This window comes from Zophobas morio, unplaced genomic scaffold, assembly GCF_036711695.1.
Source record: "Zophobas morio isolate AGI-343-1 ecotype UQ-CSIRO unplaced genomic scaffold, CSIRO_AGI_Zmor_V1 ptg000021l, whole genome shotgun sequence".
NCBI classification, from domain to species: Eukaryota; Metazoa; Arthropoda; class Insecta; order Coleoptera; family Tenebrionidae; genus Zophobas; species Zophobas morio.
The window spans coordinates 26,597,190-26,612,019 of NW_026972126.1; the positions used below are offsets into that span (position 1 = coordinate 26,597,190).

General features: G+C 38.1%; 3 protein-coding genes across 3 annotated transcripts; 1 reads left to right on the plus strand and 2 right to left on the minus strand.

Moving 5' to 3' along the window:
• Nucleotides 1-3,187: 3,187 nt before the first annotated feature.
• On the minus strand, nucleotides 3,188-10,462 carry LOC135132245 (juvenile hormone esterase-like). The gene is made up of 6 exons (XM_064060268.1): nucleotides 10,218-10,462; nucleotides 5,084-5,209; nucleotides 4,320-5,025; nucleotides 3,933-4,265; nucleotides 3,749-3,881; nucleotides 3,188-3,694 (listed from the first exon to the last, which is right to left on the minus strand). The coding sequence occupies exons 1-6, from the start codon at nucleotides 10,431-10,433 to the stop codon at nucleotides 3,511-3,513; spliced, it is 1,698 nt and encodes a 565-aa protein (XP_063916338.1). The 5' UTR covers nucleotides 10,434-10,462; the 3' UTR covers nucleotides 3,188-3,510.
• A 436-nt stretch (nucleotides 10,463-10,898) lies between these two features.
• Shps (sheepish) lies at nucleotides 10,899-12,607 on the plus strand. The gene is made up of 5 exons (XM_064059681.1): nucleotides 10,899-11,018; nucleotides 11,062-11,486; nucleotides 11,535-11,758; nucleotides 11,802-12,242; nucleotides 12,295-12,607. Exons 1-5 carry the CDS (start codon nucleotides 10,904-10,906, stop codon nucleotides 12,605-12,607), a joined length of 1,518 nt encoding a protein of 505 aa, XP_063915751.1. The 5' UTR covers nucleotides 10,899-10,903.
• Nucleotides 12,579-14,684, minus strand: LOC135132029 (tRNA (uracil-5-)-methyltransferase homolog A). The gene is made up of 7 exons (XM_064059944.1): nucleotides 14,283-14,684; nucleotides 14,085-14,237; nucleotides 13,872-14,035; nucleotides 13,419-13,823; nucleotides 13,134-13,365; nucleotides 12,902-13,091; nucleotides 12,579-12,839 (listed from the first exon to the last, which is right to left on the minus strand). Exons 1-7 carry the CDS (start codon nucleotides 14,622-14,624, stop codon nucleotides 12,610-12,612), a joined length of 1,716 nt encoding a protein of 571 aa, XP_063916014.1. The 5' UTR covers nucleotides 14,625-14,684; the 3' UTR covers nucleotides 12,579-12,609.
• Between the last annotated feature and the right edge of the window lie 146 nt (nucleotides 14,685-14,830).

Consider the following 14,830-nt stretch of genomic DNA (forward strand, 5'->3'; position numbering starts at 1 on the left):
TCAAATTTTTGACTTTTTTCAAGCACGTTCGAGATTACCAAAAGGGATTCCTTTATTGATTTCGATCTCCAGATGTTGTTTTTGGTTGTTTTTTCGAAAATGCGTACAATTTTTCCACAATCGCCAAAAGAAATATGGTAATTTTTGAGAAATTTTGAAAATTCGAGCTCGAAACCGAGTATTTCGAAAATTTTGATCCGGAACCATGAACCTGTCAAGTTTTTTTAAGCTCGTCCAAATCTATATTTCAGAATTTTTTGTCAACTTTTACGAAAGTTCAATTTTTGAAAACCCATATAAAATTTTTGGCTTTTCCCAAGCATTTTCGAAAATTACCAAAAGAGATTCCTTTGTTCATCTCGATTTCCAGAAATCGTTTTGGATTCAATTTTTTTGAAAATTCTAACTTTTTTTCCAGAATCGACGGGAGAAATATGGCAATTTTTGAGAACCTGTATCAAATTTTTGACTTTTTTTCAAGCACGTTCGAGATTACCAAAAGGGATTCCTTTATTGATTTCGATCTCCAGATGTTGTTTTTGGTTGTTTTTTCGAAAATGCGTACAATTTTTCCACAATCGCCAAAAGAAATATGGTAATTTTTGAGAAATTTTGAAAATTCGAGCTCGAAACCGAGAATTTCGAAAATTTTGATCCGGAACCATGAACCTGTCATGTTTTTTTAAGCTCGTCCAAATCTATATTTCAGAATTTTTTGTCAACTTTTACGAAAGTTCAATTTTTGAAAACCCATATAAAATTTTTGACTTTTCCCAAGCATTTTTAAAAATTATCAAAAGAGACTCCTTTGTTCATCTCGATTTCCAAAAATCGTTTTGGATTCAATTTTTTTGAAAATTCTTACAATTTTTCCAGAATCGACGGAAGAAATATGGCAATTTTTGAAAACCTGTATCAAATTTTTGACTTTTCAAGCACGTTCGAGATTACCAAAAGGGATTCCTTTATTGATTTCGATCTCCAGATGTTGTTTTTGGTTTTATTTGGTTGAAAAGTCGTAAAATTTTTCAGCAATCGCCAAACGAAATGTAATTTTTGAACTTTGAAACCGAATGTTTCGAAAATCTTGATCTGGGACCATCTAGACCTTGTGTTTTTTGATTGAGCTCGTCGAGATCAACATTTCAGATTTTTTTTTGGATTTTTAGTCAACTTCAACAAAAGCTAAATTTTTGAAAATCTATAAAATGTTTATGACTTTTCCCAACCGTTTTCGAAAATTAGCAAAAGGGATCTCTTTATCGATTTCGATCTCCAAATGTTGTTTTTGGTTTTATTTTCTCGAAAATTTGTACAATTTTTCCAAAGCCGCCAAAAGAAATGTAATTTTTGAGAAATTTTGAAATGTCGACTTTGAAACCGAATTTTTCGAAAATCTTGGTCTGGGACCATCAAGACCTTATGTTTTTGGATTAAGCTCATCGAGATCTACATCTCGGAATTTTTTGTTGATTTTTTGTTAATTTCAACAAAAGCTCAATTTTTGAAAATCCATATACATTTTTTGACTTTTCCCAAGCATCTTCGAAAATTAGCAAAAGGGATCTCTTTATTGATTTCGATCTACAGATGTTATTTTTGGTTTTATTTTTTTGATATTTCGTCGAATTTTTCCACAATCGCATAAAGAAATAACTTTTTTTTAAGTCACTTTTGAGATTTTTTTAGAAATTTTAGGTAGAACCCAATATTTCGCAAATTTTGCTCCGGGAGCATGAACATGTTTTTCGATTAAGCTCATCGAGATCTATATTTCAGAATTTTTTGTCAACTCTAACAAAAGCTCAATTTTTGAAAACTAAATAAATTTTGACTTTTCTTAGCATTTCCAAAAATTACCAAAATTCATTCTTTTATTTATTTCAATCTTGAGATGTTGTTTTTGGTTTTATTTGATCGAAAATTTGTAAAATTTTTCTAGAATCGTCACAAGAAATAGGAGTATAATTTTTGAGAAATTTTAAAAATTCGACTTGGAAACCGAATAGCAGCAAGACCTTTTGTTTTTTGACTAAACTCGTCGAGATCTACATCTCAGAATTTTTTGTAGATTTTCAGCCAATTTCAACAAAAGCTCAATTTTTGAAAATCTATAAAAAAAATTTGACTTTTCCCACGCATTTTCGAAAACTAGCAGAAGGGATCTTTTTATTGATTTCGATCTCCAAATGTTTTTTTTTTGGTTTTATTTTTTCGAAAATTCGTACAGTTTTTCCAGAGCCGCCAAAAGAAATGTAATTTTTGAGAAAGTTTGAAATGTCGACTTTGGAACCGAATTTTTGAAAAATCTTGGTCTGGGACCATCAAGACCTTATGTTTTTTGATTAAGCTCATCGAGATCTACATCTCAGAATTTTTTGTCGATTTTTTGTCCATTTCAATAAAAGCTCAATTTTTAGAAAATCCATATAATATTTTTGACTTTTCTCAAGTACATAGTAGGCTATGGAATAAAATGTGACATGTTCATTTTTTTATACGGTCAACATCAACGGTAGTGTGATATTGCCAAATAATATACCCTGTAAGAAAATAAAGGTGGGGCGGGTGGGGCCAGTTAATATGCTTCGGCAATCGGCATTATATTGAAATTTTATTACTAATTTGAAATTTATAATGTATAAGTCTTCCAGGGGGGGCAACCACAACTGCTAGGGGGGGCTCAGCCCCCTCTTGCCCCCCTGTAGCTACGGGGCTGTTTACACACCGTTCTGATGAATTTTTAACATGATTATTAAAACACAAAAAGTGAGACAGACGCTGAAAAACATCCCGTTTGATGTTTATATTAGTTTAATTAAATCTATTCAGTAAATCAATACCTGAAAATAATGTTTTGATTTCGTTTGAAAACAATGTTGCATAGTTACTATTTTGCATTTTCAACGAAAAATGGTGCCCGAGTACGACTAGATAATGTTAAAAGAGTAAATAAGTGGCGTAAATGTGTCTGGAGAAGCTCGAAAGGGGAGCTTATCCACTGACCGCTCACGCAGAACGCCTGCAGGTTGAGCTTTTAACAAGAAGAAGGGTGAAAAGGATGTGACCACCGGTTGTCTAACTAAAAGAGCCTGGGGGTGAGACGGGACGCTGAGTTTTACCTGTGGCTGGAAGGTGGTTAGTTGAAAGGGGGTTGCATCTAAGGTTACAACTAAAAATAGTAGAATGTTTAGCACCCATTTATTCGCATTTAATTACACCTAGAGCACTAAAAACCCTAAAATAAGTTACACCAGCATCCACCTCTAACTAAAACAAACCATTCAAAGCCCACGATCGATACGAAATGTGAAATATGAAGGGCACGCTGTTGAAAAAGCACATTGTCGCTAATAACGAATAAAAATCCAAATCTCGTAAATCCGAATTGCCATTTCCAGACTTAAATTTACGACGACGTTAACATGACGGAAGATTTATTTGATCGAAACTCATAAATACTATTTTTAGAGGAAGAAATCGGCGAGTAAGTAAAAAGTCCATTTGAATTTACGATTTCTTCTCGGTGTACTGAGACAAAGGGAAGAGTTTCGCCCATTCGGCGTAGCGCTTCTCGTACAACTTCTCGTTGAGGACTAGCTTGTTGCCGATGTCGAGGTATTTCTGGTCTTTGGTGGTGTACGGTTCCCACTTGATGTTGTCGAGCTTGTCACTAGTCTCAGGGACCGGGTTTCTGGAACGAAAAACCAGACAATCATCACTGAAACAAGTATGAATCGAGACTTACCCGGTTTTGGCGAAGTTAGCCCACAGTGTGGTAAGCTTGTTCACGGTTTGGACTTCAGGATCGGTGTCTTTGTTGAGAGGGAATAGCTTCTGGATGTAGAAAAGATAAATGAGGTCGTCGTTGTGCACAACACCTATTAGAAAAAAATCAAAGAAAAATTCTACTTGTGTAAGTAAGTACGTACCAAAAGGAATTGTGCTGTTGCTTTCGGGTAAATAAAAGTGACTAAATTTCCCTTTGTAGTTGAACCTGTAGTAGTAAACCGATTCGTTACTTTTCTCCGACAACAACTCGGCTGCTCTGTTGACCCCAAATCCGGTGAGCGCGTCGGCGTACAGTTGCGTCAAGCCCGGCAACGACGAGTTATCTAACGCCTTATCATTCAAATAAAACTTCTTCAGTCCTTCACTGACAGTCTTCGAATGGTCCCCATCTCGTTCGTACAGAAACGCAATAGGAGCAACTTTGTCAAAGCCTTCACTTAACTGCTTCTTCAAAGTCTCGTTGGCTAAAACATCTAGAAAATTCCAAGTCAGTTAAAGTCGTTTTGATAGAGTATAATAAGACATACGGAAGGCTCTGGCTGCAAACTCGTCCGTCGTGGTCCCCACCACTATTGGAACCTTCTCAAACTCGCCTTTCTCCACCAGTTCGATAGGGTGCCCCGTCAAAAACCTCTCCTGTCCGAAATCCCCCTCCACCACGGGTTTCCAAATGTAAATCGGATCATCCCCGAACTCCACAAACTTCGGCTGCGAATCCCCTAACTCGTCGGCCGTCTTCCCCTTCAAGCACTTGACGATGTTGGCCGAAGTATCGTCGGGACAGTCCAAAATCTTGGCTTGCTTTTTGGCTAGGTCCAACTGGTTTTCAGGGATGGGCATCTGCCCGAAGGCGGAGCCACTCATGATGATGGCTTTGTGGAACAACCCCTTGCTTAAGGGTGATACTAAGTGGAGAGTGACGCTGAGGGCGCCGGACCCGAAGCCCACCAGGGTAACTGAGTCTGGGTCGCCGCCAAAGGCGGCGATATTATCCTTTACCCATTTCAAAACCACTACTTGATCCTTAAGGCCGTTATTACCAGGAGCTTCTTTGTCGCCGGTACTCAAGAAACCTAAAGTACCCAGACGGTAGTTGAATGTGACGAGGACGATGTCTTGGTCTAGAAGGTACTGAGGACCCTCCCAGTTGCTGGAGCCGCCTGTGCTATAAAAAGCGCCACCGTGGATCACCACTAAAGTAGGCCGCTTAGGCTGGTCGGTCCCCTTCGGAAGCTAAAACCCGAATAGAGTGTTTAACGCAGACGCTGGTCCCCACACCCACGTGACTTACTTTCGTCGTGTACACGTTAAGGAAAAGACAGTCTTCTGCAGTCGGCTCATCAGTGGGCTGTGGACACAGCGCTCCATCTTGCGTCGCGTTGTAGAGGTTGTCCCACTTGTCGACAGGAACAGGTGGCTAAACCCACCACATCCATTACGAACGAAATTCGCCAAATCATTGTTTAAGTATATTATAGTTGGACAACCTATACGGACAATCACTTTCCCATGTAGAAAAGAATGAATATATATTTTACATCTCACTCGCTTCACTATGAAGTGGCGGTACCTTACGAAAGGGGGTAAAAATAGTCCGTAAGCACGTGATGTCGATAAGGTAGTAAACGGACGTATTAATCACTACGTTGTACGGGGAGCAGTCACAAAATAAGCAAACGTACGTGTTGAAGACTTTACATATATGTAATATATGTATATGTAGTGCATACCTGTTTCAAGGTTAAGGTAACAAAAATTTAATATTATCGCAGTATACCTTCTTACGTATTTTTTTCATTAGCAGTAGTCAAATCATTAAATACAGATTATCTTTGAAACTAAAATGCATTTTATCCTAAGATTGTATCACAAAATATTCATCACCATATAAATATATACAATTTAGACATCAAGAAATAAATTTAAAATTGCAAAAATTATATCTAGCAGACTTAAAACAGCCTTAAATGTGTCTTGTATGTACGTGCTTATCAGTATGTAGGCATTTTAACGCACAGCAATAATCGTTCTTTATGAGTAATGACTGATGACTACTGTGACACAGTAAATCCTCGAAATCGAAAATTTAAAACACTAAAAAATTCAAATATGGAAAAATTGTAAAATCGAGAAATCGAAACATAAAAGAATCAAAAAAATAAAAATTGGAAAATCTAAAATTTAAAAATCGAGAAATTGAACAATCAGTTAATTCAAAAATCGAAACATCGAAAAATTGGAAAATCGAAAAATAAAAAAAAAATTGGACAATCGAAAATTTAAAAATTCCGAAAATTGAAAAATTGAAATATAGAAGAACTGAAAACTCAAAACATCGAAAAAAATTAATAATTTAAAAATTGAAAAGTTAAAATTGAGAAATCGAAAAACTGAAAAATCACAAAATTGAACGAAATATCAAAAAATTGGGAAATTAACAAATTGAGAAACAGAAAAGTCAAATAAGCAGAGTCTAAAAATCGCAAACTTAAAAAATCGAAAAAGTGAAAAACAAAAACCTAAATAATAGAAAAATTGAAGAACTGAAGAACTGAAAAATCAACGAATCGAGAAGTCGAATTGGACAATTGAAAAATCGGATAAACCAAAAATCGAAACATCGAAAAATCGAGAAACCGAAAAGCAAAAAATCGAAAAACCAACAAATCGAAAAATCGAAACATTGTAAAATTCAAAAATTGAGACATCGAGAAATCGAAAAATCAAAAGACAAAAAAATCGAGGAGTCGAAAAATCGAGAAGTCGAAAAATCAAAAAATTGAGAAACCGAAATAGGCCAAAATCGAAAAATCGAAAACTTAAATATGGAAAAATTGATAAAGCGAGAGATTGAATAATCAAAACATCGAAACATCCGAATGTCAATAATTTGAGATCTCAAAAAATTTAAAAATTCGGAAATTTAAAAAATTAAAATATAGAACTGGAAACTCGAGAAACCGAAAAATCTAGAAATTTAAAAATTAAAATACGGAAAAGTTGAAAAATTGAGAAATTGAAATAAAAAACAAAAAACTGAAAATCCAAAAATAAAAAATAGAAAAATCTTGAAGTCGAAAAATGAAAGAATCGAAGTATTGAAAAATATCAAAACTGAAAGAAATATCAAAAAATTGAGAAATCGACAAACCAATAAAGCGAAGGCGAAAAATCGAAGAATTGAAGAACTGAAAAATCGAAACTTTGAGAAGTGGGAAAATCAAAAATAGATTAATTGAGAAATCAGAAAACTGAAAATTTAACGCAAAAATTTGAAAAATTGAAAAATCGGGACATTGAAAAATTGGAAAATCCAGAAATTGAAAAGCTCAAAAGAAAAAAATCGAAAAACCGAAAAACCCAAAAATCGAAACATCGAAAAATTCAAAAACTGAGACTTCAAGAAATCGAAAAATCGGAGGATCGAGAAATTGAGGAGTCGGAAGCCGAAAAGGAAAGTTAAAAATTGAAAAATTGAGAAATTGGACAATCAAAACAACGAAATATCTGAATTCAATAAATTGAGAAAATAAAAAATTGAATAATCGAAAAATTTTAGAAAAGAAAAACTGGAAAATCGAAAATTAAAATTAAAAAAATCCAAAAATTGAAAAATTGAAATATAGAAGAACTGAAAACTCGAGATATCGAAAAACCTAGAATTTAAAAAAATGAAATATTAAAACATCGAAAAGTTTAAAAATTGAGAAATCGAAGCATTAAACAGTCGCAGAATTGAAAAATCTAAAGTTTACAATAAATTGAAAATCCAAAAAGTAAAAAATCGAGAAATCAAAAAAATCCGTCAATTCAAAAATCGAAAAGTCGAAAAATTGAAATATTGAAAAATCTCATAACTGAAAGAAATATTCAAAAAATTGAGAAATTAAAAAATTGGAAAACTGAGAAATCGAAAATCTAAAAAAGCAAAATTGAAAAATCGTAATCTTAAAAAATCGAAAAATTGAAGAATTGAAGATGTGAAAAATCTAAACTTTAGGAAGTCCAGAAATGGACAAATAAAAAAAAATACTTTAGAAATCGGCAAACTGAAAATTTAGAAACGTGAAAATTTGAAAAATTGAAAAATCGAAATATTTAAAAACCGTAAAATTGAAGAGGACAAAAATTGAGAAATCGTATCATTGAAACATCGAAAGATTGAGAAATCGAAAAATAAAAAAATCAAGAAATAGAAAGTTTAAAGAATGGAGGAATAGGAAAAGCCCAAAATTGAAATATTGAAAAATTGAGACATTTAAAGTTGAAAAATCGAGAAATCGACAAGACGAAAAATCCCAATAGCGTATTTAGGTATAAATCACAAGATCAGGACTATTCTACTTTTTAAAATTTAAATAACATTATAAATTGGAAAATGTTGATTTTTTTTTCCAAAAATTTTGACGTCTAAGCTGAAAACTCGACACGGATGCATAAACCGTAAACGGGGCGAAACTACAATTTTACTATTGTAAAATTTGACAAATTTTGGAGAGTGTAATTTGATAATACAATTTGAAATGTAAATTTTGTCATTCGGGAACATTATGTATTAAATTGTTAAGATGTTCAAGAACTTTGTTCACTTATTCGTTTTAAAGTCCAATGGTCGAAATGGGTTAGTTCTTCGTAGTGGATGTGTATCACATCAACTCTAACGAATATCGGTTTATAGATAAATCGCTTAAAGCCGATATTGGCCTGAGTGTGCTTTGGTCTGTAGATCAAACAAGTTCTCAGGCGACGAAAAATTGCATGTGGAGGGAGACTTCGGATTACAAATCGTGCCAAGAAAGACATATTTGGGAGAGATGGATTTTCAGGTGCTTGACTAGCGGTAATTTTAAATTGTTTGCTGTCGTTCGCGAAGTGAAGAACACAATTTCATTAAAATGATAATTTTAAAATTATCATAATCACTATTGGTATTAATTAACACAAACTGGCGCGCAAGTTATCAGTTGATTTCGTTAATAAATTCATAGAAACCTATATGGGATTTTTTCATGCCTTAGAAAATTAAAAAGTAAAAAATACAATAACAAAAATTTTAAAATGCGGTTTACGAAAAATTAGTTGACCTGTGCAAAGAAGAAAATTTTGGAAACGCTGACAAATATGACATCTTAAAAAAAATAACACTTGAAGAAGTGCTTTCGGGGTAATATTTTTGATGCTCGCGTGAACAAAATACTCTATGTCACTGTGCAGAGCTAGCCGAAAATCTGAAAACCAAATCGCTGTGTGTAGCGCCAGCATAACGGAAGTAATAATTCATCCCATCGGTTGAAGAACGTTGGGTCGGTGCACTCATGTCGATGTTATATCCCGAGAGGGGCCCAACACACCCAATAAAATCGAACAGACAAAATAAAGCTTCAAACATGATTATATTTTTACTAAAATTCTGAAGTTTATAGACTGCACATTTTATTTATTTATTTATTTATTTTATCTTGTTTTCGAACTATAATAAACATTTCAAACAAAGTCCGTAACTTATTTTAATGTAAATTATATTCATGTGGTTAACAAAATCAGATGTAATATTAGTGTGATTTTGACCTTATTCTAGATTTTATTACAGCAGAACGGCGTATCCTTTTTAAATTTTAGAAGTTACGGAAACTAGTTCAAGAAACAATTAGTTATCTCGTATTTTTGGAACAAAATCTACCAAAATCTTCGATAACAGCAATTGTTTTTCATAGAAACAAACAGTCTTCAAAGCAGCCTTTAACAACTCGATATTACAAACATGCCTGTAAAGTTCTGAATGCGTTTTTTTCTCTCTTGTAATTATTTGTAATGTCAACGCCAAAAGTTTATGTCATTCTGTTATTTACTTTGAACATATATTTTCATTTTGTGTTAATATTTTTGTAAAACCACGAATCTATATTTTACTTAAAATCTTGTTTTACTTTAATCTTGAATCTTGTAAAACTAAACAATTATACCAGTTTAAAAACCCTTGGAAAGTTTCTGTCAGTCTTAAGATATAGTCAAATAAAAATAGGAGTCAAATGCATTTAAATTCAATTCTTTCGTATCACGTTACAACGCGTTGCTTCATATTTTTTATGTCAAGCATATTTTCAGATTTTGTACGTATATGTTTATACACATTACTGTTTACGGAACAATGTTAATTATGGATTTATGGATAACTCCTCGTATAAGAGCAGAGTGAAGGGTGTTTGCCTTTGCTAATGTTTGATGGCGCCATCTGATGTAGAGTAAAATAAACCTAATACGTTGGCTCACTGCAGTGAAAATGTGCGTTGACGAAAAATTTGTCCCACGCCCCCTGGATTCCTTGTCCTAAAGCTCACTATTTAGGCGAAGTAAAATTTGTATTAGGTTGTCCAACTATAATATACTTAAACAATGGCCAAATTGTTTTAATTTAGTTTAAATACCTGAAACCTCAGCTCCTCCACCGGCGCCTTCGCATACCGCACCCCCCTGAAGGAAAAAATCTGCTTTCCCATCCGCGACGCCAGCACGGACCCCTGCACCTGCCCCAGCGGCGTCTTCACCACGGGCTTGTCGACACTCTTCGTGGCTCTGGAATCGGGACTCGGGAGGCTGCACACGGCGCCGACGAGGACGACGACCACCAGTTTTCCGTACATGCTGCACTCTGGCGGCGCGACCTGAAACTGGGGAGGACGCGCCGTCGCCGGCTTTTATAGACTGGCCCGAATGGGGCTTAATTGAATAATTCGCGCCGAAACGGCGATAAAGGCCGGGAAGGCGGCGGCCGGCGCAGCAGCGGGGCGGCGTGGTCAAGGACGCGGCTTCCGGGGGCGGCCATAAATCCGCGCTGACCCACAAAGCCGCTTATTTGAAAAATTTAATTGCCGCACTCGGAAAATTCCCAATTGAGCGCAATTCGCCAAATTGGAAAATTGGCCGGTATTCAAGGCGTGACAATTTAAATAAATTATATTGGTAAAACTTTCCTACGGCCGGGGCTTCTCGAACGTTCTGGCGGCGGGTGGGTGGGTGGGTAGTCGCGTCGCACCCGTTTTTCCAACACTTGTTGATTAAAAATTTGTAAGTTTTGACGGGACAGTGGCAGCTGCCAGTCAAAATTTTTCAAATGGATTTGGACGCCGACGTGGTTGTAGTAGGGGCCGGGGTGGCTGGACTCACCACCGCCTACTCCCTGCTCCAGAAGAACCCCTCCCTCATTGTGACCGTCCTCGAAGCCACAGGTAAAACCCCAGGGTTCCTCCTCACCCCCATTCTTTCAGTTAGACAAAATCGGCGGTCGCGTCCTCTCCACACCCCTCCTAGTGCAAAACAAGACCTTCAGGTCGTTCGACTTGGGGGGTCAATGGATAAGTTCGCAGCAGACGCCGCTTTTGGACCTTCTCCAGGAGCTGGAGATTCAAACCGAGCAAAGAAGCGACGTCGGAAAAATCGTCGTTAACGCCGAAGGGCGGCTGTATAGACGAAATCGACGCAACCCGTGGGGGTTTTGTAGTTCAGCAGCCAAACTAGAAATGGCTGCATTTGCGGCGAAAATCGAGAAGTTGTGTTTGAGGAAGTCGCTAGAGAAAGAAGTGGCGTCCAGGAAGATGCAGGATTTTATAGAGGAGCACTTGAGCCACGATATTAATAAAATTATAGTGAGGTCTTTGATTCTAATGCACTGTGGAGTAGACGCTCGAAATCTGACGGTAGTGGAAAATTTGAAATGTCTGCTAACCCTATTGTTGTCGCACTAGGTGGGTTTTTACATTTTCTTTTGTACTTCTACCCATGGAATCGCCAACCAGCTGGACCTCGATGGTTTACACGAGCTGAGGATACGAAATGGGGCTCAAGACATCTGCAACAAAATCGCGACTTTGCTCAGGGACACCATCACCCTACACGTTAACACCAAAGTTCTCCAGATTAAAACCAACAAGTACAACGTGGAGATTGACTCCAGTCGCGGTACTTTTCGGTACGTTTTACCCAAATAAGCGACTTTTCTCACGTTTTCGTAGTAGTAGGAACGTAGTAGTGGCCGTTGCACCCCCAGCCATCTCCACCATCAATTTTCTCCCGCATCTACCAGCCCCCAAAATTCGAGCTCTACGCAGTGTGGTCTGTGGAACTTTATGGAAGTTCGTAGTTTCTTACCAGTACCCGTTTTGGTGGAAAGAGGGTTTTTCGGGCGACATCTACATCCTAGATGGAGAAGGACCCCCAAAGTGCCCCATTATTTGCTGTTTTAACAACATAGTCCAAAACAATGCGGCTTTAAGCGGCTATTTCACCCCAAATAGAATCCAAGAGCAGATGGGTTTTCTACAAGAACTAGCTCAGTATCTGGGGGCCCCCACCCTCCAGCCGCTGCAACTCGCAGCACGCAAATGGACCGCAAGCCCCATGTGTTGTTTCAATAGCCACGAAGACGTCGAACACATCAGCAGTTCCATGAAACGGTAACTAAACTCGGCGCCAAATTCAAATAATCGGGCACCAATTTTCTAAAAGGGTGTTTTGGGCCGGCGCTGAAACCTCCATGGAGTGGTACGGAACCATCTGCGGGGCCGTCATTTCTGGGTACCGCGCAGCAACCGAAGTTTTGTATGACATGCACCCGGCGTTACTGACAGTCAGCGACATGGGCACCCTCACCCCCAACTCCACACTGATCAGGAAACGCATGAGATTCTACGACAACATCTACAGAAAGATGCTCAATCCCCACTACCAAGTTTCCACGTTGTTCGGAGTCGTTCTACTACTCCTCGTGTGGCGCAAATTTAACATAAACACTCGTTTAAGAAACATTTTATTAAAATAACGTTACAGTTTGTCGAATCTTTTAAAAGTGATGATGAGCTCGCAGTGTCGGGTGTGCGGAAACATGTCCACGGCCACCGCCTTGATGGGCACTAGAGGCTCGTTGTGCAGCGTCTTGGACGCGGGGCGCCCTATGTCTATAAAATTTTTCAAAGCCGCCGCTGGATTGCACGAAACGTAGACCAGTTGGGAGATTTTGGGGACTTTGCGGATCTGCAGTACGGCTTTCTGGTCTGTAAATATTAACCAATCAGAAACCAGCATAATTAATTTAGACCAATCACGCTAGACTTACGAAGCCCCGCCCGCGGCGGATCCACAACCGCCACCACGTCACTCAGAGCCCTGTAACACACAGACCCTAAAATCTCCTCAGCTTTGCCTTCAAAGAACTCGCTGTTGTCGATTTCGTTCAATTTGGCGTTCTCTTTGGCGTCCAGAACAGCCTGAGGGACGACTTCAATGCCTAAAACTTTTTGACACTTCTACAACAAAACAGTTGGCGACACTGCTTAACACCAACCCACCTTGGCAAAACATAACCCAATAGTTCCCGTTCCACAGCACACGTCCAAAATCGTCGAACTGTCACTCGGCGCAGCCAACTCGATTATCGACTTATATAAAATCTCGGCCCCTTTTGTGTTAATTTGGAAAAAAGCCTGAGGCGACACTTTGAATTTGAGTCCCAGTAGCGACTCACAAATGTGTGTGTCGCCCCACAGGTGCTCAGCGCCCTCTGGAGTCTCTCCGGCGACTCTACAACCAAATTTATCAACCATTTTGCAAAAATTAAAACAATGGGGACACACTTTTTCGTGATTGATTGATAATACAAGGACGTGATTTTCGCGTCTTTGCCGGCCCCCTGTGTGAAAAAACTGACTAAAGAAGCTTTGAAAGCAGCGAGTTTGTCGGGGGAGAGGTCCTGGGGGTGGATTCCCACAACTAGCATGATTTGGTCGGGGGCTGTTCGCACCATGAGTTGGCGAAAATAGCCGCTGTGGTCCTCAGCATTGAAAACTTGAAAGTCTGATGATCTGACGTAATCTTGGAAAAGTCGCACCGCGAGTTTAGTTGGCTCTGGAATGTGTCTGAGTGTTTCAATGGTGCCAACCCCCGTCACGCCGTTCGCGTAACTCCCTATTCTAAAACCGACGGTTGGCAGCTGGGTTTGGTCGTCGATTCCAACGGTGAATGCACATTTGTTGCGGTATCTAGACGATTTTTACAATTAAATTATTTTTGAGAAGTGTGGGGGTTACCCGTCGTAGTCTTCGGCGTGTCGTATGTCGAGTAGTTCACAAGGAAGCCCGTCGTGTTTGGCTTTTTGGTCATTTAACCACTGTCGTAACTCCGGGTTTAGGCGAGCCAGTTCGGTTCCTAACCTCTTTAGGATATTTCTAGCTTCCTCTTGTTTTGTTTTTAACTATAATTTTTACTATGTAGTAAGTTATTAAAGAAAAATGGGTGATTACTTGGTCCTCGTAAGGTACATCCCCCAGTGGAATAGTCGACGATTTTAACATCTCCTCTTGACTCCTAGTGTCCAGTTTAACCTTCTTATTAGGGCCTTCTTCCGAATTTTCTTTTCGTTTTTTAACCAAAGGGTCCGGCGACGGTTTAGCCCTCTAAAAACCAACAATAGCAAGTCGCTTATTAACGGAATAACTTACAATCGCCTGCAGTTGTTTCCCTTTCCATTTGAACCCCGTCAGAGTCTCAATCGCCTTTTCCCTGTCTTCATCACTACGAAAACACACGAAAGCATAATGACTATTCCTTTTCGGCGCTTTTATTTTCGTCGAATTCAACTTCAGTTTAGTGTTGAGCAGTTTCCGAAATTCGTTGATCCCATAGATCTTGGGGAGATTTTTTATTTCGATTTTGAATTTTTCCGAGGAGAAATCCTGCCGCTCCAGGTAGGCGTACGGGTCATTTTCTTCCTTTATTTGTTCAGAGGGTGCTTCAGCCGGCAATTCTTCGGTTTTGGGGCCCCCTTCTTCGACTTCTTCCATGGTAAACTTAACCTCAACTAATTCGACCAACGTGATGCAAACTTGGGGAAATTTAACTAAAAACAGTGTGACAACGTATTTTATCTACTATCTCTTTTTGTCACAAAAGAATTGTCTAGTTGTGTCTCTTTTCACTCCAAGCTACGAGTTAGGGGAATTTAGCTACGTTTTCCAACCATCAAAACATCTGCTTTGATCTCTCTCTA

Coding starts and splice junctions, on each gene's coding strand:
- LOC135132245 (XM_064060268.1), bottom strand. CDS start 10,433: ATGTACGGAAAACTGGTGGTCGTCGTCCTCGTCGGCGCCGTGTGCAGC. Junction 5,026..5,083: donor TTAACGTGTACACGACGAAA/GTAAGTCACGTG, acceptor TTCGGGTTTTAG/CTTCCGAAGGGGACCGACCA. Junction 3,695..3,748: donor GCTAACTTCGCCAAAACCGG/GTAAGTCTCGAT, acceptor TTTTCGTTCCAG/AAACCCGGTCCCTGAGACTA.
- Shps (XM_064059681.1), top strand. CDS start 10,904: ATGGATTTGGACGCCGACGTGGTTGTAGTAGGGGCCGGGGTGGCTGGA. Junction 11,019..11,061: donor GACCGTCCTCGAAGCCACAG/GTAAAACCCCAG, acceptor TCTTTCAGTTAG/ACAAAATCGGCGGTCGCGTC. Junction 12,243..12,294: donor ATCAGCAGTTCCATGAAACG/GTAACTAAACTC, acceptor ATTTTCTAAAAG/GGTGTTTTGGGCCGGCGCTG.
- LOC135132029 (XM_064059944.1), bottom strand. CDS start 14,624: ATGGAAGAAGTCGAAGAAGGGGGCCCCAAAACCGAAGAATTGCCGGCT. Junction 14,036..14,084: donor ATGTACCTTACGAGGACCAA/GTAATCACCCAT, acceptor TAAAAATTATAG/TTAAAAACAAAACAAGAGGA. Junction 13,092..13,133: donor TTGGGTTATGTTTTGCCAAG/GTGGGTTGGTGT, acceptor GTTTTGTTGTAG/AAGTGTCAAAAAGTTTTAGG.